This window comes from Chelonia mydas, chromosome 15 (genome assembly GCF_015237465.2).
Source record: "Chelonia mydas isolate rCheMyd1 chromosome 15, rCheMyd1.pri.v2, whole genome shotgun sequence".
In the NCBI taxonomy this organism is placed as follows: Eukaryota; Metazoa; Chordata; order Testudines; family Cheloniidae; genus Chelonia; species Chelonia mydas.
The window spans coordinates 32,764,255-32,788,333 of NC_057856.1; the positions used below are offsets into that span (position 1 = coordinate 32,764,255).

General features: G+C 43.5%; 1 protein-coding gene across 18 annotated transcripts in view; it reads right to left on the minus strand.

Moving 5' to 3' along the window:
- CHEK2 (checkpoint kinase 2) overlaps positions 1-24,079 on the minus strand; it is a 53,429-nt gene continuing 29,350 nt past the window's right edge. For 8 of the 18 annotated variants that reach the window (XM_037879281.2, XM_037879278.2, XM_043529452.1 and 5 more), the window contains 11 exons: positions 23,082-23,135; positions 21,696-21,757; positions 20,747-20,846; positions 17,537-17,623; positions 16,561-16,724; positions 15,203-15,318; positions 9,571-9,656; positions 3,745-3,825; positions 809-895; positions 557-679; positions 1-229 (listed from right to left, as the gene is read on the minus strand). In XM_037879281.2, the coding sequence (XP_037735209.1) occupies positions 584-679; positions 809-895; positions 3,745-3,825; positions 9,571-9,656; positions 15,203-15,318; positions 16,561-16,724; positions 17,537-17,623; positions 20,747-20,846; positions 21,696-21,757; positions 23,082-23,135 (933 nt within the window). In that variant the 3' untranslated portion in view covers positions 1-229; positions 557-583. Of the gene's footprint in view, positions 230-556; positions 680-808; positions 896-3,744; positions 3,826-5,279; positions 5,501-8,146; positions 8,298-9,570; positions 9,657-13,540; positions 13,601-15,202; positions 15,319-16,560; positions 16,725-17,536; positions 17,624-20,746; positions 20,847-21,695; positions 21,758-23,081; positions 23,136-24,079 lie in introns of those variants that run through there. The other 10 variants (XM_043529454.1, XM_043529457.1, XM_043529458.1 and 7 more) reach the window with 8 other exon arrangements.

Genomic DNA, 24,079 nt, shown 5'->3' on the forward strand with positions numbered 1-24,079 from the left:
TTCTTACAAAGTTATTTTTATTTATCAATTATTAGTACAGAACAATTATTCCATTATTAAGAGAAAAACGTTTCTTATAAAAATCTGTATAATCGATAGACAAAAACAGCAATTCAAGTAAGTTTACTTTCCTTCACTTTTTTTCCTGAAATGATGTAGAAGGAACAGCATGCTTAGAAGAGCCAGATTCCTCTTCCTTTTCATGGGGACGTTTTCTGGTTGTGGTTGGCTAAAAGAAAGAGGCAGGAGCATGTCTATGCAAGTCAAACACAAATACCTAACACCTTTAATTTTAATATATGTTCAGAATGGAGGCAGAGCCCAACTATCATGCCTACTGTGAGTTCAAGATGTTTAAGAAAACTCTCTTTGCTGCCTCCCATATGACAACTGAGAGCAAAAACACAATCAACCATGGAAAAAGATTCAGTCATCATCATCTGCACTCTCACCATTACCAATCCTTAAAACAATTTATCAGGTTGCCTGTCACTTCACAAAATTAATATGACTAGTTCTCCCTCTTTCTTGATCATCTGTCATTTAGTAAACTCACATTTGTTGTCAGTTTTATTTGTCCTGGTTACATCAAAGCCCCCTCATGTGTCAATTTTTCCTGGACTGACACCAACCAGATGAACACTCTGAGGGATGATGCACAAAAAATCTGATCAAGGAACTGCAACAAATAATTTCTTTCAGACTTAAACTAAATGTGATAAACAATTTAAGAACATTTTAAAAGTTCTGATTACAAACAAGGCATCTGAGCTGGATTTATTTACAGCAATGATGCAGAAATAGCTACCTGTTTTAAGGATGGGATGATCCTTACGTTATCCGCAAGACAGTGGGAACTGGCAATGGCCTCCCCAATCAGCAAGCATATATGATCCTATAACATCAGACAAAAAGTACTTGTGGCACCTTAGAGACTAACAAATTTATTTGAGCATAAGCTTTCGTGAGCTACAGCTCACTTCATCGGATGCATGTGGACACATCCGATGAAGTGAACTGTAGCTCACGAAAGCTTATGCTCAAATAAATTTGTTAGTCTCTAAGGTGCCACAAGTACTCCTTTTCTTTTTGCGGATACAGACTAACACAGCTGCTACTCTGAAACCTAACATCAGACAGCTGCTCTTAATCCCTTCTCTCTCTCCATTCTTTCCCCTCAAAAAGGTAAAATAAAATACAAGGAAGCACCCAGCTCCCCAATCTTACTCTTATCTTTCCTTCTTTCCATCTTACAGTGACAACCCTGCACACAATCTCCAGCCTTCAGTTAATGTCAGTTCTTCCTAGGATATTAAGTATCTGGGTCTTTAAAGCTCTGATGATCAAATATACTCAAGCATATGGTTCATTTTAAGCACAAGAATATTCCTATTGAAGTCTACTGGGACAATTTATGCACTTAGAATTAACCACATACTTAAGTGCTTTGATGATACCTACTGATTCTACTGGTAAAAGGTATAGTAACTGACAGAGCTAACCAGCACAGTGCTACATAATCACAGAGCATGCAGGGGTGTAATCATAGAATATCAGGTTGGAAGGGACCTCAGGAGCTCATCTAGTCCAACCCCCTGCTCAAAGCAGAACCAATCCCCAATTTTTGCCCCAGATCCCTAAATGGCCCCCTCAAGGATTGAACTCACAACCCCGGGTTTAGCAGGCCAATGCTTAAACCACTGAGCTATCCCTCCCCGCCACACTAGCTTGAAATTATAAGTTTCTGCAGGATAAATATTCAAAATCAATTTTTACTACTATAAATGGATTTCTTTCTAATCTCAATTTCTCTGCATATAAATTTCATTTTATTCCTACTGTGATACTGCATGATTGAAATATGACCATTTATGTCAATGATATTTATTGCCACTGTTAGACAATTGCAACAGATTTTGTACGAAGTATATTTTGTAAGGTGTCAATGGAAAAGTTATGATTTTCCAAATAAAGTTATCCTGTTTAAATCCATGTATCATCATTGTATCTGAAGCTATGGACATAGGCTATATATCTGTATCTCAAATGTGTTTGTTCCTGGGGTAACATCAACAAGGTAGTTTACATCCAGTTTAGCCAGCACATTGTGAATGGACTATTCAAGTTTGATGGCCCATTAAATACACTTAGCTTTCATAATGGGCCACAGAAGAAACTCATTATACCCAGGAAGATCTTCCTGTGGACACCTCAGCACGGATATGGGCAATGGCTGCCCCTGAGAGTCATCAAGCATTGTAACAACAGATGATATGCTCATGTGATCCTGGACTCCATTTTGTGCCAGTAACTTTCCACAAACTGAGCTGTGAGCTTTGTTTGAAACAGAAAATTTCCAGGCACATGGCAAAGGGCAAAGAAAAGATCCCTGAGATGACTCCATTTTGCCTCTTTCCTGCTCTGATTCTCTGGACTGTGGTTTTACAACTAAAAGGAGGATATTGAACAATGGACTGAGGATCTTCCAATTTTTTGGAAGTTACCAGAGAGACTTTTCAAGCCAGCTTGCGAGCCACATGCAGCTCTTTTACAGTTGAAGTGAGGTTCATGGAGCCCCCCCACACCCCCATTCTCCACCTACCAGACTGGGGGGGAAGGGAGGGAGGCTCAGGGCTTCTACCCTGAGGCAGGGTGGTGGGGCTAGGAGCTTCTGCCAGAGATGACTGGTGCCTGCTGAGAGTGTGGGGGTACAGTTTAAAGATTCTCACTCCCCCTCCCCAACAGCTTGAGTCACGCCCCCCAGACACCCACCCCCTCTTACCCTCAACGGCCCCTCCCTGTAGCTCCCAGGTGTTAGCTCCACGTGGAGAGACAGCAGCAAACAGCTGCAGGGAGCTTCCACTGCTTTAGCTCCTCAGGGAGATGCATCAGCAAAAGCAGTGGCTTTCCCTGTAGCTCCCAGCTGTGGCCACTCCCTCTTCCCATGGCCACAGCTCCCAGCTTGCCAGCGCCAGTAGCTGCCATGCAGGAAGGGGACCTGGCAGCACCAGGTGACCTAGCAGGGCCAGCAAACCTTGGCAAAAATCGGTGGGAGGGGAGGAGGCGGCGGGGTGCCTGCCAAGGCTTGGGGCTTCAGCTGGAGCAGGGCTGAAGCCCCGAGTTCCAGCAGGTACCTCCCGCGTGGCTGAAGACCTGAGCCCCAGCAAGCGTGCCTTGGCTCTCCAACTTCTGAAGATTGTCGTATGCGGCTCCGGCATTCAGTAAATTTGGCCGCCCCCGTCTATAACATCACTTCTACAAACCTGATATAAGAACACTGCAATTATTGTATGCATATGATCTATTAACCATTTTAACTCTTGGCTTTTCTTAATAAACCTTTAGATTTTAGTTAAAGGATTAGCAGCGGCGTGATTATTGGGTAAGATCTGAGTTATATATTGACCCAATTTCTTGAGACTGGAAAGACCCTATGTTTGATTAAATTGGTTTTCAGTAACCACTTGTCAGAGTCCAGTGTCTGGGTGGTGAGACAAAGGCCTGAATGCTTAAGGAGACTTCATTTTTGACTTCTTGTTAACCAGTGCAGGGGGACAGAAATTTATTTTTGCTACTGCATTGGTATAATCTAATGATATAATAACCACCAGTTTGTGGTGAGTCTGCCCTATTTTTCAGTAGTTTGTCCTGAATCTGGCACTCTCAGCTGTGACCTACTCAGGGTAACACCTACTCAGCGTGTTTTTAAATGCAAACTAAAAAACAACAAAGCAAAAAACATACCAGTCTTGATGTCTGTGGTGGATGCATAGAGACTCTTGTTTGTGAGAGTAGCTCTTGAAATGTGCTCTTCATATTTTCATCCTGTGAAAAATTATAAACATTTAGTTACATGGAATGTTTGGGGGAAAAAAGTCTAAGATATGGCTGGTTAGGTGAGTCCTGTGGTTAGGGCGTTGCACTACCATGTGTTCCTCAAATTAGGTTCCCAGGACCAGTCTCCCTGGGGCTGGGAATGCTGAAAGGCTGCACACTTAGTAGTAATTCCTACAAAAGTTAGTTGGGAAAGGTATTGAGAGACTCCATTCAACCCTCTTCAGCCTGTGATGGTGGGAGAGGGAATTAAAAGCTTCAATTTGAAGGGAGCTTTCAAAAGTAACATTCTTTATGAAGGGTGCAGGAAAATATACCAAGTCTTACAATTATTTATATAAAAAGAAAAAGAGTACTTGTGGCACCTTAGAGACTAACAAATTTATTTGAGCATAAGCTTTCGTGAGCTACAGCTCACTTCATCAGAATGCATCCGATGAAGTGAGCTGTAGCTCACGAAAGCTTATGCTCAAAAAAATTTGTTAGTCTCTAAGGTGCCACAAGTACTCCTTTTCTTTTTGCGAATACAGACTAACACAGCTGCTACTCTGAAACCTGTAATTATTTATATGTTTCTGCTATAACATATTTACTGATTCATCATACACCACACAGAAGTGACTGGGGCACCAAAGAACAATAAAAACAGACACTCTGAAAGCTGCCTAAGACTTTAAGAACTACCATATTAAAACTTTAAAGAAAAAAAGGGAATGGAGTAAGCAGAGTCAGTGATGAATGAACAAAGAGAAGGAAGGTTAAAAAAAGGGTGGGGGGTTAACAAGGAGTGACCATGCATTGGAGTGACCATGCATTTTTAGGGATTTTTTTTTTTTTAAGTGTCATTTAGAAGTTGGGAAAGAGGGGTTGAGAGGCAAAGTTCATACCCTAGAGGCCACTACAGCAAAGGCATGTGGTGTTTGGACAGAGATGTCAGTCAGGATGAAGATATGGAAGCTGCTAATGAACCTACACCATTAAAAGCTTTAAAAATCAAGACTGAAAACTCAAGGCCAATGACTTTAGAGACCCAATATACAAAAGTCAAGGCACATGCAATATGATCACAGCAGCTCAAATACACTGTTGCATTTTAAACAAGCTGCAAACGATGAGGAAAACAGCTTGCTAAAAGGGAATTACAGTAAACAAGTCTCATACCTACAAAGGGCACATGATGCCATTGTAAGATGGTCATAGCATAATGGGAAAATACAGTTTTGTACTATGTCTGACACAGGGGGATGCCATGGAAAGAGTGTTGTCAAGAGCTAAGGAAGTTCTTAACCTGACTCAGTGCTTCCAACAAATCCCCTGAACAAGCAAGCCACAAAGGAAACTTGCTTATGAAACTCTGCCTTATATTTAGAAACCATCTAGCCGCGATGCATCATATATATACACACACACACATTAAGTAATACGGGGTATAGGATTCTGCCTACCCAATCCCCCACTGGAGACACAATTTGCTCATAGGGTAATTCCCAAACTGTGAACCATGAAGCATATGGTGGTGGTCTGTGGACAGGCTGATTGGTCACAGGATACTGTTCTCCTGGTTCTCAGCTCCTGCTACAGGTATCCAGGTTCCTCACTGCCTGTAAAAGTGGCTGGAAGCAAGGAGAAGAAGCCAATCTTGCTGCTTTCACTAGGCCAGGGTTTGCTGCATAAGAGGAAGAGGGGAGGAAAGAGGAACCAGTCAACAGCCAGAGAAAGGAAGCAAATGGCTGGGAAACACGTGCAATGGAAATGGGGAGACTAGCACAAGTGGAAATGCAGTACGAGCAGAAGGAGAGAAAGAAACAGAACTGATGGGAGATTATATTTAAAAAAGCAGCAAAAATAACATGATTAACTTTTCCCAAAAGAGGACAGGGCACTCCACACATTAAAAAAATAAAAACACATCAAGTAATGTCTAAGTGTTATTTGCCAGGGAAGCTATTGCTGTAGCTGCATAGATATACCTTGCAATGGCAAATGGAAAGAGAGGTGGTCCACAGTCATTAATGTGAGGGGTGGTGTCCAAGCAGGCAATCTCTCTATTAATATATGACCCAGACTACAAATACATTTGAGAACCCCTGGTTTAATTCCCACCTTGTAGTTATGACTCAAACTACTACAAGACAACTCCACAAGCATCTGAAAAGCAGATCTCCGTTAATGAGACGAATTACTCTGTGGATAGTGTTAGAGGGCTTATTCCTTCACCCACTTACTTCCCTGGTCCTTCTCGCATGAACAGAGAGCAACAATACTCGAAGTCCAAAGGCGCAAACAATTCGATGTTTATTGGGGTGAACTTCCAGCAAGCATGATTCCAGTTTCTTTCCTTAGTGTCCCCCTTCCCAGCTCTGACACCACAGAGCCTTACCTGTGTCCCTGTTCCCATTCCCCACCCCTTAGCAAAACATGATTCCAATTTCCCACCCCCATTCCCTGTTCCCATTTCCCCCCCATCCACACACACACACACACTTCCTGATTGACTGCAGACTATATAGTAAAACTTGAGTTCTGCTTAGCTATACCTTAACCAATCATTTTCCTGAAATTTAACTAACCAATCCTAACATATTGTAACATGATTATTTAACCAATTATATCCCAACCACCTTAATTAGTTTATACCCAGCAAAATTAATTATACAGCAGACAGAAACAATCACAGAACCAGACAGACATTATACAGACAAACAATAAGGAAATGGGGACGACAGTGATAGAACAAACACAGAAATGAGGATTTCACACCCCAGCTATTGATAAGTGAGTTCTTGCTAGACAGGATGCTATCAAACTAAGTTTCCTTTTACATCTTCTAGGCAGTTCCCTTTCTCTGGAGGTGATAGGACAGGACCATATTCCTAACAACCCAATAGCACCTTCTTTCAATGTGACTAGTTTGGAATGTGAGGATGTGACCGTTTGCTTCCCAGCTTATGGCTGCCTCTGCTGCTTAGCCAAAGGCCTTAGCCTAAGAACAGGGTCTCAGACTGCCACAGTAAGAGAAGGACCTTACACCGGCAGACAGTGATTTTGATTCTTTCTTTTATACCTCTATAACTGGCCAAGTGATAAGAATACACCTAAATTCTTAAGAGTATAGGCCTTTATAGACAGGTCTGAATATCTATATCCTAACAGATGGAAGTGGGATTAGACACATATCTCATGACCAGTGGAGGAGGACAGGCACACACTGAGTTCAGCAGCGTCCAGGGCTACAAGAAAAACTACTCCAGTGATAATACAGGTGTGGACTATACCTTGAATGGAACTGTATGATGTGATGGTGAAACCATGCAACATAAGCTTTGCAAATAACAGACACAGTATACTCAGAGCAAACCCAGATATTAGGTCAAATATGTGGCTAGTCCTTTGGGAGCTCTTTATTCCTTAGGCAAGACTTGTGTCCATCACTTCCAGGAAGACATGGGCTAGCACGCGCACACGCACACACACAAACAAATTTCCAAGGACAACATTCTGTGAGGACTGCAACAGTAACTGTGCAGTGAATTTGTCTGCACAATCCTCCATAGAATCCTGTGGTCTCTGTACCAGCAGAATGATGAATTTTGGTCAGCTGGTTACTGTGTGCATCACAAGTAAGAACAAAATATTATTGCTATTCTCCCATCTTTTCATTCCTCAATGGATCACAGAATACTCAACTAGTACTAGCTGAGCTAAAACTGGGCCTGCAGCATCATTTAATCAGCTTTGACCATGTAAAATTGTGGAGCATATGGGCCTTATTCATATCAAACCTGGATCACCCACGAAAAACTGATACAGAATAGGTCACCGTGCATTTTAGAGTAAGATTTTCAGAGACACAAATAGTAGCTAACTGCCATTTGAACTTTTGGAAATCTCTTGCTTAATATCCATTTTGTTAATATTAGTTTCTTGAAACTAGAATACAAAGCCTGATAGAGCCCAGGTAAAAAAAGTGGACACTATAAAACCTATCTTGAATGCTGCTCTCTCTGCTCCATGTCTTGAGCAGACCATTGGAGTTTAAAAAAAAAAAAAAAAAAAACGGTTAATTTTAGATTAAACATCAGGAGAAATATTTCAACCCTAAATTGGTGGTCTTACTGGTTAAAAAATGTAGTGTTCAGAAATGAAAATTTGGACAGAGGGGTTGAATTATTATTAATAGCTGAACATTTCTCTAAGGAGCTAAAAATACTAAGACATTTCAAACTCTTGTGGCCTGATAGACATCATCTGTATATCTGATGCACGCATCCATCATGCTGCTTCTATGCTAGTTTTTAAAAACAATACTTACAGACAATGGCAGAGAGAGTGGAGGGCCATCAGCTCCTCACTGCACACAGTTACAGGAGCTCAAGTGGCTCCTCTGGTGGTGTTCAAGTGGCCTGACATCTAGAACTGAACATTTGGGATGCTGGCCTTCAGAGCAGCCAGGGGTACATCACCTGCAAACAACTCGTATAAGATGGCAGCCAGCCATGTAAGGAAATATTTCTAAAAATAGGGATTGACTGACATTTGGATTTTGGTGGGTGGAGGGTAGAAACCATAGCAGTCCCATCTTAAAGTAAAGTATTCCTGCCCCCTATATTTTTGTCAGATGAAAGCAGCTTTCCTCTGCTAGTTGTGAAGTGAGCCAAGATTAAAATCCTGCATACAAAACTCTGTTTCCAAGTTATCACCAAAGAACTCTACTGTGATGCAAATGTGTATGGTCTATTAAATGCTGAATAATCTGTCAGATTTCCTTTTGGCCAAAGCATTGCTTTTCCAGGACAACACCCCAGACCACATCTGTCAATTAAAAAATGGCTTGGTATTTGTGTCTTGGCAAAGATAGCGTATGAATTCACTGTCCCATTATGACCATTAACCCAAAGCACCATTTTTCAGCTGTGATATTCTTATAAACTCTTTTCTGACCAGTGTGCCTGTCAGTCTCACTAAAATTACAGTGTGGCAATCAGAGCCCTCCCCAGAGGAGAAATACAACCAGAATTTTAAGAGATTCAACTGACTACACTTTGAAACGTCTCAAATTCTCATCTCGTCTATAATGCCACTCCCACTTATTTTTTATCCCTTGTAATTTATTGCCTCCTTTCCCATTATGTCCACCATCAGTGGTTTTTAGAACCCACCAAGCAGTGTTTAAATAAACTGCACAGAACTAAAACCTAAAATGTAAATCTGTACTCAGTTAATCCACTCCAGGAGATTGACAGGACTGCGAGATACAGAATAGTGAGTGAACCCAGAAGAATGCAGAGTAGGAATTTTCCAATTCCAAGCACCATAGTTGGTCTTATGACAATGAAGTCACAAAAGGAACCCCCTCCACACTGTGTGCTCCATTCAAGCAAGGATCTGACATGTTGCACAGATCCTCTAATGACCTTAGCAGTTACCCATCCCCTGCCCCACTCCACGCTCTGACGGGTGGAGCATACTCTCCTGCTGGGCAACTACTGGCTCACTCCTCTTCAGACATTGGTAATGTCTTGAAAAGTTAAACCGCTGAACAATTGTTGCATTTTCATTAAGAAAGAGCTTTTAAGCCGTGAGAGAGACTGTTCTAAGCCACCTTATACAGCTAGTCTAACTAGCCGTAATGTTCCTTGTGAATGAAGTCTTATATATGCCACACGATAAATAGGCAGTACCCCTCCCAGAATGTTGTTGCTGTACTGTACTTTAAATACATGATTCAACACATACCTGAAGCCAGGGATGTTCTAAGGCTTTTTCCGTTGTAAGACGTTTATTTGGATCCACTACTAACAGCTTCTTCACAAGATCCAAAGCTAAAATAATAAAATAAGGTGATTGGCATAACGCCAATAATCTAATGACTCCATAACTTTAAAATAAATTATCCAATGTGTTTAAGGCAGTACAAAGGATTGTGATGTACATTAATAAAATAAATCCAAATATTTCACTTTAGAGCCTGGAAGTTCAGGGTTAGCAAAAGTGTTTTCTTCCATTAACAAGTAAACACCTCCTGCTTTGTAAGCTATTTCACACATTCACTGTTAAAAGACTGTTCTGAGTACAAAGAACGAGGAGTACTTGTGGCACTTTAGGCCTGGTCTACACTAGGAGTTGAGGTCAAATTTAGCAGCATTAAATCGATTTAACCCTGCATCTGTCCACACGATGAAGCCCTTTTTTTCCAACTTAAAGGGCTCTTAAAATCAATTTCTTTACTCCACCCCTGACAAGGGGATTAGCGCTGAAATCGGCCTTGCCGGGTCAAATCTGGGGTACTGTGGACGCAATTTGATGGTATTGGCCTCCGGGAACTATCCCGGAGTGCTCCATTGTGACCACTCTGGACAGCACTCTCAACTCAGATGCACTGGCCAGGTAGACAGGAAAAGGCCTGCGAACTTTTGAATCTCATTTCCTGTTTGACCAGCGTGGTAAGCTGCAGGTGAGTGCACAGCTCATCAGCAGAGGTGGACATGCAGAGCTCATCAACCGAGGTGACAATGATGGAGTCCCAGAATCGCAAAAGAGCTCCAGCATGGACAGATCCCGTACCTCCCGTTCGGATCTCTGTATGGGGAGACGAATCCGTGCTATCAGAACTCCATTCTAGTTTTCGAAATGCCAAAACATCTGTAAAAATCTCCCAGGGCATGAAGGACAGAGGCCATAACAGGGACCCGAAGCAGTGCCGCGTGAAAGTTAAGGAGCTGAGGCAAGCCTACCAAAAAACCAGAGAGGCAAACAGACACTCCGGGTCAGAGCCTCAAACATGACGCTTCTATGATTAGCTACATGCCATTTTAGGGGGTGCAGCCACCACTACCCCAACCCTGTGCTTTGACTCCGTCAATGGAGTGGGAGGCAACACGGAAGCAGGTTTTGGGGACGAGGAAGATGATGAGGAGGAAGCTGAAGATAGCTCACAGCAAGCAAGCGGAGAAACCGGTTTTCCCGACAGCCAGGAACTGTTTCTCACCCTGGACCTGGACCCAGTACTCCCCAAACCCACTCAAAGCTGCCTCCCGGACCCGCCAGGCGGAGAAGGGACCTCTAGTGAGTGTACCTTTTTAAATAGTATACATGGTTTAAAAGCAAGCGTGTTTAATGATTAATTTGCCCTAGCATTCACGGCCAGTACAGCTAGTGGAAAAGTCTGTTTACGTATCTGGGGATGGAGCGGAAATCCTCCACTGACATCTCCATAAAGCTCTCCTGGATGTACTCCCAAAGCCTTTGCAAAAGGTTTCTGGGGAGGGCAGCCTTATTCCATCCACCATGGTAGGACACTTTACCACACCAGGCAAGTAGCACGTAATTGGGAATCATTACAGAAAAAAGCATTGCAGCGTATGTTTGCTGGCATTCAAACAACATCCGTTCTTTATCTCTCTGTGTAATCCTCAGGAGAGTGATATCATTCATGGTCACCTGGTTGAAATAGGGTGCTTTTCTTAAGGGGACATTCAGAGGTGCCCATTCCTGCTGGGCTGTTTGCCTGTGGCTGAACAGAAATGTTCCCCACTGTTAGCCATGTGGCGGTGGGAGGGGTTAGCCACGCGGTGCGGGGAGGCAAAATGCAACCTTGTAACGAAAGCATATGTGCTATGTATGTAATGTTAACAGCAAGGTTTACCATGAAAGAGTGTACCCATTGTTCTATAAAATGTGTCTTTTTAAATACCACTGTCCCTTTTTTTCCTTCCACCAGCTGCATGTGTTTCAAGGATCACAGGATCTTCTCCTTCCCGGAGGCTAGCGAAGATTAGAAGGCGAAAAACACGCAGTTGCGATTAAATGTTCTCTGACCTCATGCTGTCCTCCCACACTGACAGAGCACAGACGAATGCATGGAGGCAGACAATGTCAGAGTGCAGGAAAGCACAACATGAACGCGAGGAGAGGTGGCAGGCTGAACAGGATAGGTGGCAGCAGCGTGATGAGAGGAGACAGGATTCAATGCTGAGGCTGCTGGAGGATCAAATTAATATACTCCAGCATATGGTTGAGCTGCAGGAAAGGCAGCAGGAGCACAGACCGCCTCTACAGCCCCTGTGTAACCAACCGCCCTCCTTCCCAAGTTCCATAGCCTCCTCACCCAGATGCCCAAGAATGCAGTGGGGGAGCCTCTGGCCACCCAGCCACTCCATCCCAGAGGATTGCCCAAGCAACAGAAGGCTGGCATTCAATAAGTTTTAATTTTTTTAAGCTTTTAAGTTTTAAAGTGCATTGTGGCCTTGTCCTTCCCTCCTCCCCCACCCCTCTCGGGCTACCTTGGCAATTATCCCCGTATTTGTGTGATGAATTAATAATGAATGCATGAATGTGAAGCAACAATGACTTCATTGCCTCTGCAAGTGGTAATCGAAGGGGGGAGGGGAGGGTGCTTAGCTTACAGGGAAGTAGAGTGAACCAAGGGGGGGGGGGGGGAGGTGTTTCATCAAGGAGAAACAAACAGAACTTTCACACTGTAGCCTGTCCAGTCATGAAACTGGTTTTCAAAGCTTCTCTGATGAGCACCGCGTCCTCCTGTGCTCTTCTAACCGCCCTGGTGTATGGCTGCGCGTAACCAGCGGCCAGGCGATTTGCCTCAACCTCCCACCCCGCCATAAACATCTCCCCCTTACTCTCACAGATATTGTGGAGCGCACAGCAAGCAGTAACAACAATGGGAATATTGGTTTCGCTGAGGTCTAAGCGAGTCAGTAAACTGCGCCAGCGCGCTTTTAAACACCCAAATGCACATTCTACCACCATTTTGCACTTGCTCAGCCTGTAGTTGAACAGCTCCTGACTACTGTCCAGGCTGCCTGTGTATGGCATCATGAGCCATGGCATTAAGGGGTAGGCTGGGTCCCCAAGGATAACTACTGGCATTTCAACCTCCCCAACAGTTATTTTCTGGTCTGGGAAGAAAGTCCCTTCCTGCAGCTTTTGAAACAGACCAGAGTTCCTGAAGATGCGAGCGTCATGTACCTTTCCCGGCCATCCCACGTTGATGTTGTTGAAACGTCCCTTGTGATCCACCAGCGATTGCAGCACCACTGAAAAGTACCCCTTGCGGTTTATGTACTCGCTGCCTTGGTGCTCCGGTGCCAAGATAGGGATATGGGTTCCCTCTATGGCCCCACCACAGTTAGGGAATCCCATTGCAGCAAAGCCATCCGCTATGACCTGCACATTTCCCAGACTCACTACCCTTGATAACAGCTTGATTGCGTTGGCTACTTGCATCACAGCAGCCCCCACAGTAGATTTGCCAACTCCAAATTGATTCCCAACTGACCGGTAGCTGTCTGGCACTGCAAGCTTCCACAGGGCTATTGCCACTCACTTCTCAACTGTGAGGGCTGCTCTCATCTTGGTATTCTTGTGCTTCAGGGCAGGGGAAAGCAAGTCACGAAGTTCCATGAAAGTGCCCTTACGCATGTGAAAGTTTCGCAGCCACTGGGAATCGTCCCAGACCTGCAACACTATGCAGTCCCACCAGTCTGTGCTTGTTTCCCGAGCCCAGAATCGGCATTCCACAGCATGAACCTGCCCCATTAGCACCATGATGCCCACATTGCCAAGGCCCGTTCTTTGACAGAAGTCTGTGTCCATGTCCTCATCACTCTCGTTACTGCGCTGACGTCGCCTACTCGCCCGGTTTCGCTTTGGCAGGTTCTGGTGCTGCTGAATAATGCGCGTGGTGTTTAATGTGCTCATAATTGCCAAAGTGATCTAAGCGGGCTCCATGCTTGCCGTGGGATGGCGTCTGCACGGAAAAAAGGCACAGAACGGTTGTCTGCCATTGCTCTGACGGAGGGAGGGGAGACTGACAACATGGCTTACAGGGTTGGCTTACAGGGAATTAAAATCAATAAAGGGGGTGGCTTTACATCAAGGAGAAACAAAAACAACTGTCACACAGAATGGCCCCCTCAAGAATTGAACTCAAAACCCTGGGTTTAGCATGCCAATGCTCAACCCACTGAGCTATCCCTCCCCCTCCAGGCAGGACTGAATCTCCATTAAACTTTTCAAGGTGCCCCAACAGACCTCACCGAAACAATTGTCGGCCGTTGATTTCATGGAGGGAGGGAGGGAGAGAGAGAGAGGGAGGAGCAAATTAATACAAAACAAATCTCATCTATTTCTTGTTTTGATCCACTCCATCTATTTTTTACATCTTAGGCTGGCAGTAGACGGTGCAGTAGGACTGCTAGCCATCCCCATCTCCTGGCTGCTCAGCAGAAGACGTGTAATACGACTTACAGCAGGACTAAAGAGAATGACCTGGTTGACTCATTTCTATTTATGTCCCTGTGCCCATGTCTCCCCAGGCGCTCCTGACCGACCTCACCGAGGTGGCCAAGAGCACCTAGGACATAATGACAATGGTTATCAGGCCTATTGCACCGTCTGCTGCCACAAGGCAATGAGCTGCTGTTGTGTAGTAATGCAGTACCGCGTCTGCCAGCACCCAGGAGACACATGGTGACAGTGAGCTGAGCGGGCTCCATGTTTCCCGTGGTATGGTGTCTGCACAGGTAAGCCAGGAAAAAAGGCGCGAAACGATTGTCTGCCGTTGCTTTCATGGAGGGCGGGAGGGAGGGCGGGGCTGACGACACGTACCCAGAACCATCCACGACAATGTTTTCGCCCCATTAGGCATTGGGATCTCAACCCAGAATTCCAATGGGCGGCAGAGACTGTGGGAACTGTGGGATAGCTACCCACAATGCAACGCTCCGGAAGTCGACGCTAGCCTCGGTACTGTGGAAGCAGTCCGCCGAGTTAATGCACTTAGAGCATTTTGTGTGGGGACACACACAATCAACGATATAAAAACGATTTCTAAAAAACCGACTTCTATAAAGTCAACCTAATTTCATAGTGTAGACATACCCTTAGAAACTAAAATTTATTTGGGCATAAGCTTTCGTGGGCTAAAACCCACTTCATCGGATGCATGCAGTGGATAATACAGTAGATAGATAGATAGATAGATAGATAGACAGACAGACAGACAGACACAAAGAACAAGAAAAAATGGGTGTTGCCATACCAACTCTAATGAGACTAATCAATTAAGGTGGGCTCTTATCAATTAAGGCTACCCACCTCAATTGATCAGCAAGCGCGGATCCCTGGGTACATACTTGGGCAACAAGCCCAAGCCAATGCTGGTGCTACTTCAGCAATGCTACTATTTTTAGTGCACTAGCTGAAGCAGAGCTAGTGCAGGTGTCTCTGAGAACTGGGATTCACACCTCCCAGCTGAAATGTAGACGTACCCAAAGATACCAATTAAGGCACAAAGGAAACTTTAGAGGGTCAGCAAAATACTTCTACAGCCATTGTAATGTAAACATACCCATATCCGATACATGCTTCCATTCTCTTGGAATAAATGTATATTCTCCACGGGTAATCTGATCTTTCAGACATAGCTGAGTATTTTGTTCATTGAATGGTGGATATCCACACAGGCTAAATAAAAGAGAAACAAATATAATGGATAATGCAGCTTTTGCTACAGCAGTTGAAAGACTGACTGTTGTAGAATCACAGAATATCAGGGTTCGAAGGGACCTCAAGAGGTCATCTAATCCAACTCCCTGCTCAAAGCAGGACCAATCCCCAACTAAATCATCCCAGCCAGGACTTTGTCAAGCCTGACCTTAAAAACCTCAAAGGAAGGATTTTCCACCACCTCCCTAGGTAACGCATTCCAGTGCTTCACCATCCTGCTAGTGAAAAACCTCCCCCACTGCAACTTGAGACCATTACTCCTTGTTCTGTCATCTGCTACCACTGAGAACAGTCTAGAGCCATCCTCTTTGGAACCCCCCTTCCAGGTAGTTGAAAGCAGCTATCAAATCTCCCCTCATTCTTCTCTTCCGCAGACTAAACAATCCCAGTTCCCTCAGCCTCTCCTCATAAGTCATGTGTTCCAGTCCCCTAATCATTTTTGTTGCCCTCCGCTGGACTCTTTCCAATTTTTCCACATCCTTTTTGTAGTGTGGGGCCCAAAACTGGACACAGTACTCCAGATGAGGCCTCAACAATGTCGAATAGAGGAGAACGATCACGTCCCTCGATCTGCTGGCAATGCCCCTACTTATACATCCCAAAATGCCATTGGCCTTCTTGCCAACAAGGGCACACTGTTGACTCATATCCAGCTTCTCGTCCACTGTAACCCCTAGGTCCTTTTCTGCAGAACTGCTGCCTAGCCATTCGGTCCCTAGTCTGTAGTGGTGCATGGGATTCTTCCGTCCTAAGTGCAGAACTCTGCGCTTGTCCTTGTTGAACCTCATCAGATTTCTTTTGGCCCAATCCTCTGATTTGTCTAGGGCCCTCTGTATCCTATCCCTACGCTCCAGTGTATCTACCTCTCCTCCCAGTTTAGTGTCATCTGCAAACTTGCTGAGGGTGCAATCCACACCATCCTCCAGATCATTTATGAAGATATTGAACAAAACCGACCCTTGGGGCACTCCACTTGATACCGGCTGCTAACTAGACATGGAGCCATTGATCACTACCCGTAGAGCCCGACAATCTAGCCAACTTTCTATCCACCTTAATGCGAATATGCATTTCACAACATCTGTTCCAGGATTGAAAATGGGACACACATACTCATTAGCAAACGTACTTAAATAAAGGCCTAAGACCTCCACTCATGTATGACTGTTCAATTGAACTGTCAGCCATGAAGTTTCTTACCATACAAAAAGAATAACTCCTAAACTCCAGCAGTCCACAGCACGGCTATACCCAGCTGTCCCAAGTGAATTGAGAACTTCAGGGGCGAGATACGTGGGAGTACCACATAATGTTCTCATTAGTGATGATTCTCCAAGAATCTTGGATTGTCCAAAATCTGTAATCTTGTTTATGAGAATAACAGTAAGTCAGTTTTTATTTTAACACATACTAGAATACACTATACTAGTTAGCAAGTATCAGGAGAGAGATTTATGGCTCTAATTTCCAAGGCATTTTGCCAGTACACAACTATGTACTAAGTTCTACCCAGCAGAGGACTTCAGCAGAAAACTCAGCAGGACAAGAGACTCATTTTGTGGGGGGGTTGGGACAAAGAGGTTTGAGTTTTAGTGCTAGCAAAGAGTGTTGGATTGAACACCAGTTTGAAGTATTCTATTTATCCCCAGATGGAGGAAAAGCATAAGTAGCAGCACTATGCATTCATGGCTACCCTGGAGAGCCTATTTCATGTACAGGAATGGTTCAATCTCCAAACCTACTCAATACTTAAGTCTCTCAGGCAAAAACACAGCAAGACACCAAACAGCATGGATAATTATCGTAATGTTGGTCATGACTCCATGATTAAGACTACTGACATACACAAGTGAAGCAGAGTGTTATTCCATTCATTACTATGTGAAATATTAAATGCGAAAATTCTTATTCATACTTTTGTGTATGTATTGATTGAAATATTCAAGAGAGAGGAAGTGATTTCTAAAGTTTGTGAAAGAACCTTAACTCAAGATTTCCTGTATTTTTAGCCTCTATTATTTAGGAATGCGCGTCAGCAATCTTAATGCCATGTTAATTTTTTTGTGTGTTGGAATTTAATATTTAGAGAAGAATTGCTGAAGAACATTCCAAAGTTTTGAATAAAGAACATCAAAATAAAAGAAAAAAAATGCAGATATAGAAGTTTCTTCCTCACCTTTATAAGACAAGTTTCTTCAGAAGATGAAAGTAGCACATTCTCTGGCTTTAGATCCCGATGTATAATACCATTTTCATGAAGATACTATGCAAACAAACACACACACAAAACACAGAATGCATGCATTAAAATGTGAACTTCCAAGTCTTTCCAATGATGATGATGCAAGTAAAAAACAGATTCATTTGAAAAGTGTGTATTTGAAGCTATATGGTTCACAAAAAGATTTTAAAAGAAAAGGAGTACTAGTGGCACCTTAGAGACTAACCAATTTATTTGAGCATAAGCTTTCGTGAGCTACAGCTCACTTCATCGGATGCATTCAGTGGAAAATACAGTAGGGAGATTTATATACATAGAGAACATGAAACAATGGGTGTTACCATACACACTGTAACAAGAGAGATCACTTAAGGTGAGCTATTACCAGCAGGAGAGCAGGGGGGAGATACCTTTTGTAGTGATAATCAAGGTGGGCCATTTCCAGCAGTCGACTAGAATGTTCTTGTTGGTCATGACTCCATGATTAAGACTACTGACATACGTAAGAGAAGCAGAGTGTTATTCCATGTTCTTGTCAACTGCTGGAAATGGCCCACCTTGATTATCACTACAAAAGGTTTTTTTCCCCGCCGCTCTCCTGCTGGTAATAGCTCACCTTAAGTGATCACTCTCGTTACAGTGTGTATGGTAACACCCATTGTTTCATGTTCTCTATGTATATAAATCTCCCCACTGTATTTTCCACTGAATGCATCCGATGAAGTGAGCTGGAGCTCAGGAAAGCTTATGCTCAAATAAATGTGTTAGTCTCTAAGGTGCCACAAGTACTCCTTTTCTTTTTGCGAATACAGACTAACATGGCTGCTACTCTGAAAAAAGATTTAAAATATTTGTCAGATGCTACACAGCAGCTTCTAATCTCCACAGGTAGACTATGTAGAACAGGAAAGCTGTGCCTTCCCTGCAGTTCATCCATATGCCACATTATCAAAACAGATTCTTCATGATGACACTAAGGAATTTTGGTCCTTGATCTCTTTTTTGATGTTAAGAGCCAATCTCTTTTTCTGTGTTCAAACCCTCTTAAATTAAGTACATTTCCCTGCCTTAGTTTGCCAAGGCAAACACCACTACGCAGTGGTGTTGGAACAATTTATATAGTGGGGGTGTGACATTATACTCCATATTCTTTATGGAAATATTATTATGATATGGATATGACATAACTGTTTGTACTTCAGGTTATTATATATTGAATGTGATTATCCGATTTGTATGCATGCATCATTTCTGTATCTAAAGTTAGCAATATGGACTGTGTAACAATTACAGCTGGGTATGTATTGGGAAGACACCCACCAGATGAAAGGCCATCAGATTTGATGGTCCACTAGGAAGGAACAACAAGACTGTGATTATACTAATCTTTCCCCCTCCTGGGAGGCGTCCTGGGACATAACTGTGACACTATTAGATCAGGTGGTCTGATCACCTAATACACTATCTTGGACTTCTAGTAATTTTCCACTGGCAGGAGGAGGTGGTCAAGTTTAGGAACCAAAAGGCTTCCCACCTTATGTAAATTCTATTTAAGGCTGGGAGGGAAGGCATTCCAGACTCTCCTCTTTTGCCTATCCAAGAAGAAAGACTGCTGAAAGTACCTGAGGGGACAAAGAAACCAACCTGAAGGGAAAGGCAGGGGTGAGTCCAGACTGAGACAGGGGTCCAGTCTGTTACTCCTGAGGGCATTCTGCACCAAAAAATTAAAAATTCTGCACATATTTTAAAAGCCTGCAATATTCTGCAAGCTTTATTTGTCAATAAATAAATGCAGAGGCTCCAGCATGGCAGTGGGGAGCACTGGCCACTGGCCGTATGCAGGTGGGAGATCACCCTGCAGCCTCCCCACCCTCCACCCCTGGTACACAGATTGAGTGGTGAGGATGTACTCGACCCTGATACAGCACAAGGCCTGGACCTGCCCAAGAAATACCCTGGGGCCCTGCCCCTCTGTGCCAGGAGCACCACATGTGGGGCAGGCAGACTCAACCAGGAAGGATCCAAGTGTGAAGGGGCTCAGTGGGGGGAAGATCCAGGTGTGGAGTGAGAGGATTCTGTGGGAGACAATCTGGGTGCAGACAGCTCAGTGGGGGAGTCTCAGGTGTTGGGGGGGGCGCGATCTGGATGCACAGAGGCTCATTTGGGGGGTTCCAGGTACAGGGGCAATGGGACTTTGCAGGGGCTTCCAGGTGAATACAGTTGGGGCTCAGTGGAGGGGTCTGGGTGCTGGGAGAGTGGGGCTTGGTGGGAGTCTGGGTTGCAGCTAGTTGGGGGTCAGTGGTGTGGGGGTCTGGGGGTGGGGACTCAGGGTGGTGCAGGGGGTGGGGCTCATCAGGGTGGGGGTTTGAGAGCAGGGAGCTCAGTGTGGGGTGGGGTGGCTGCAGGGGTTGGGGTCCGGAGGCAGGGGAGCTCCAGATGCAGGGGTTGAGGTTCAGTGAGGTGGGGTTTGGATGGCTAGGGGGGATATCTGGGTGTACAGGGTGAGCCCTGGCCGGGGTGTCTGGGCATGGGAGGTCCAGATGCACAGAGGTTGGGTGGATGGGGGAGCAGTCGCCCCATACAGTGACCCCTCCCTCCGCAGCTGAGGAGCAATGGGGGCCAGAAGCAGGAGAGGATGCTGAGCTTCCTGCAGCTGGGGGAGGTTTCTGGGGGTGGGGTCTGACGGTGCTTGGGGTGGGGGCAGCGTGCAGAGCGGAGTCCCCTGGCTACCTCTACGCATAGGAGCCTGAGGGGGGCCATACCGCTGCTTCCGGGAGCTGCGTGGAACAGCCCACGACCCTGCTCGCCGGCTGAAGCGCCAGAGTGGGGCAAGCACCAGATCCCGCTCCCCAGTGGGAACTTGAGGGCCAGATTAAAACCCCTGTGGAAGAGAATGGATCCTTTCCAGGTTGGTTAGCGTAGCAGCTAAAGGAACGCTGGCCTAAATCTCTTCTATGAATAAGAAGAAGATTTCATTTACTGCTGTAAAAATACATGCAAGCACAAATGATAGAAGTAAAGAAAAATAGGACTTGTGGCACTTAGAGACTAACAAATTTATTTGAGCATAAGCTTTCGTGAGCTGCAGCTCACTTCATCGGATGCACTGATTGCACAGTCAGAGAAAAATCATATTTTTCTTTATACACATTCAGGAATATTTACCTTTACAGCCAACAACATCTGATAAAAATAGAGCTTGCAGGTAGCTTCTTTCATCTTCGTTGATCTCGACACTCTGTCATATAACTCTCCTCCTTCCATCCTGAAACAGAAATACAGAAAGAGATTCAATATACTAGTTTCAGAAGTTAGACCTCACTGGGAAAGCCTGAGACTGAAAAGCTTCTCTAAAAGAAGAGACCCCAATGAAAAGTAAAGTATATTCATTTTCTGAAACGCATTCATTGGGCACGTGTGTATAAATTCTTAAACTTGACCTGCACAGTAAAAATAAATTGGTCTTGAGCTAGCTGAAACTAAATCCAGAAAAGATGGAGGTGATGTTAACAGGAAAGCAGAAGCACTATTACAAGGAAGTTCATCTCCTAAAAGACCATCTGGCCATTGCTTGTCAATGTAGCACAAAGCCTTGGAACACCTTCTATCCTCTTTGGGTAGCCAGGAGACTTCACCCTTCTTATCACACAAACCTGCAGCTACAGCAATCCATGCTCTCATCATCTTCAGATTGTACTACCTGGGACTGACCGTGAAGGCCATGCAGAAACTGCAACTGGCTCATCATCTGGCCACCCACTTACCCTTCTCTGGCTCCCCAACAAGTTCCAGATCCAGGTTAAGAAGCAGACCTCGAACAATAAAGCTCTCAATAATCCAGGCCTGTGCTCTTTTTGAGACTCTCTCTACTTATGTGATCCACCACATCAGCTGCAATTGATCAGGATGACAGGGCAGAGAATCCTGCCGGAGTGGAGTGCCTCTGCAGCTCCAAAAGAATGACTTTCCTGTCTATCCTAACCCCCAGTTTTACCAAGGGTTTGGACAGCATCTGAGATCATCATAAAGTCAGGTTCAAGTTATTAAAATTATATTATTTTATTTATGGCAGTAAAACATTTACTCTGGAACAAACTGAATGCAAATTACTTACAATTCCAAAACAATATAATAATCTTCTGCATCAAAGAAGTTTTTTATCTTGATTAAGCAGGGCTAGCAAAAGAGGAAGGAAACAACAAAACAACACAATCATTTTATGAAAACTAATATTACAAGAAAATATTACCCAAGAAAATAATTTCAGAATGGTGCACAATCCAAAGTATACGTGGCAGGACACTATGATGATATAGGTTTCTCTTTTTAAAAAAATGCAAGTGAATTTTATATTAATCGTAGTGAGACTAATGTGACAAGTTGTCTGCTTAGTGCAGACATGTGCCATGGAAGTTTTCCCCAAAAACATTTCTCTCGATGAACCTCAATTACAATCTGAAACCCCCTTGTTATTCTTATGATGAGCTCCCACACTGCTCTGCCAATGCATTCTGTCTAATCAATTATACTATTCCACTGTACTTGAGTTCCCCTTTTGTGAAGGGTTGACATACAGCAAAAGGGAGAGAGAATTTAAAAAAAAAAAACAGGAAAAAGGGTAAAATTTAGTAAATCCACTAAAATTGCTAAAGGAATTCAGGAGCAGGTGTAAGACTTAATTTTTTTCTATTACATTTACTCAATTTCAAATTGATGGTGTGTCTAAGATATTTGGAAGTGTACTACTTTTGTGGGGTTTATTATTTAAGTCAATGGAAAGTTTCAAACAGTGTTATCGAATTAACTCAGATCTGAAGATTCCCACACTGGATGTTCTGATTGACTAGACAAGGGTAGTCAATAGGTGCACCATGGGCCTAATCTGGACCACCAGACGTTTTTGAATGGACCCCAAAATGTTTTTATTTACTTATCCATTTTTTTTTGGGGGGGGGGGGGGTATTATTTCCTCTGGAGTCTGGACCTTGACAAGAACAAAAAAAAAAAAGAAAAAAGAAAAAAGAAAAATTTGAGTACCATGGATTAGGGTCTCTGACCCGAAGCAGTTTCAAACACGTGGTTCTGTGGAGATTTGGTCGAGGCCAAAGCTAGGTCAGCAAGCTTGGCCATCTAGCAATATTCACAGAAAGATGTATCAAGGAAAGTCTTATTTTCTGATCAGTGGTTCAAACAGAGACCAAGTAAAGAAAATTTCAATCCAAATTTCAATTTCAAAGATGCAAGTTTTGGAATAGTTACAACAAGCATATAAAGATATGGGGTAGAACAGAAAGTGCTTTGTAACCTTATCTACAATAGGCAAAATAAGTGACCATTGCTACCCAATCAGGAAAAGACAAAATTAAAATTAAGCAGCTGTTCCTCCTAACTGTAACTGAAGCATTAGTTACCAGACTATAGAAACCTCAAAAGAAGATGAGCAAGCAAGAAAATCAGAATATACATTAAAAGATAAATCAGATTTTAAGACTATACTCACATGATTTATTTTCTTCAAAATCTCAATTTCTGTATTAACATTAAAAGCTGGATCCTATTTAAAAGAGAACTGAAGTGTCAGAGAGAACAAGCAGTAATACTGTTTATAAATGGACTTTTGCAGCAATGTACCTATGAAAACACAACATACATTTGCTCCATCCTAACAATTTTAAGGTGGCTACAATGTAAATAGCAGAGCTCATCAGAAAAAAAAAATCTCCTGCTGAAAATTTCAACAAAAATGGAAAAAGAATTCCTTAACTTGAAATCTTCCATGGGAAATTTTGATGTATTTGACGAAAAAACAAAAAATCTAACATTTTGGCCCCAAACTAAAACAAATTTATTCTGAAATGCTGCCACAGTACATCTCATGGGAGTTATAGTTCGGGTGCCTAAGGCTCCCATTCTCCTGTGTGGTTGGGCTCCCTGGTTAGACTACATCTTTCACAATGCAACACGGTCTCACCTCTTGGTACATCATGGGAGATATAGTCCACTGAGTTCTTCTTTGTACATACCCCATAATCAAGGAGCCCTTAACAAGTAAATGACCAAGGTTTATACAAAGAAAAATGTAACTATAAATGCAACAGAATCAAAAAAAGAAAAGGAGTACTTGTGGCACCTTAGAGACTAACACATTTATTTGAGCATAAGCTTTTGTTAGCTCCAGCTCACTTCATCGGATGCATTCAGTGGAAAATACAGTGGGGAGATTTATATACATAGAGAACACGAAACAATGGGTGTTACCATACACACTGTAACAAGAGTGATCGGGTAAGGTGAGCTATTACCAGCGGGGGCGGGGGAATAAACATGATAGCTAACTGGCTATTCTCGTACCAGAGAAATGTTTCCAGAATAGCATAGTTGTACAAATCTTATTGTCAAGATGCAAATACAAAGGGTATCTTCTTAGCTAGTAAGATAATAAGCACCTGGAAACATCAACAAAGCGAGGAAGGAAACTGACAGCTGTTGCTGGTCTGA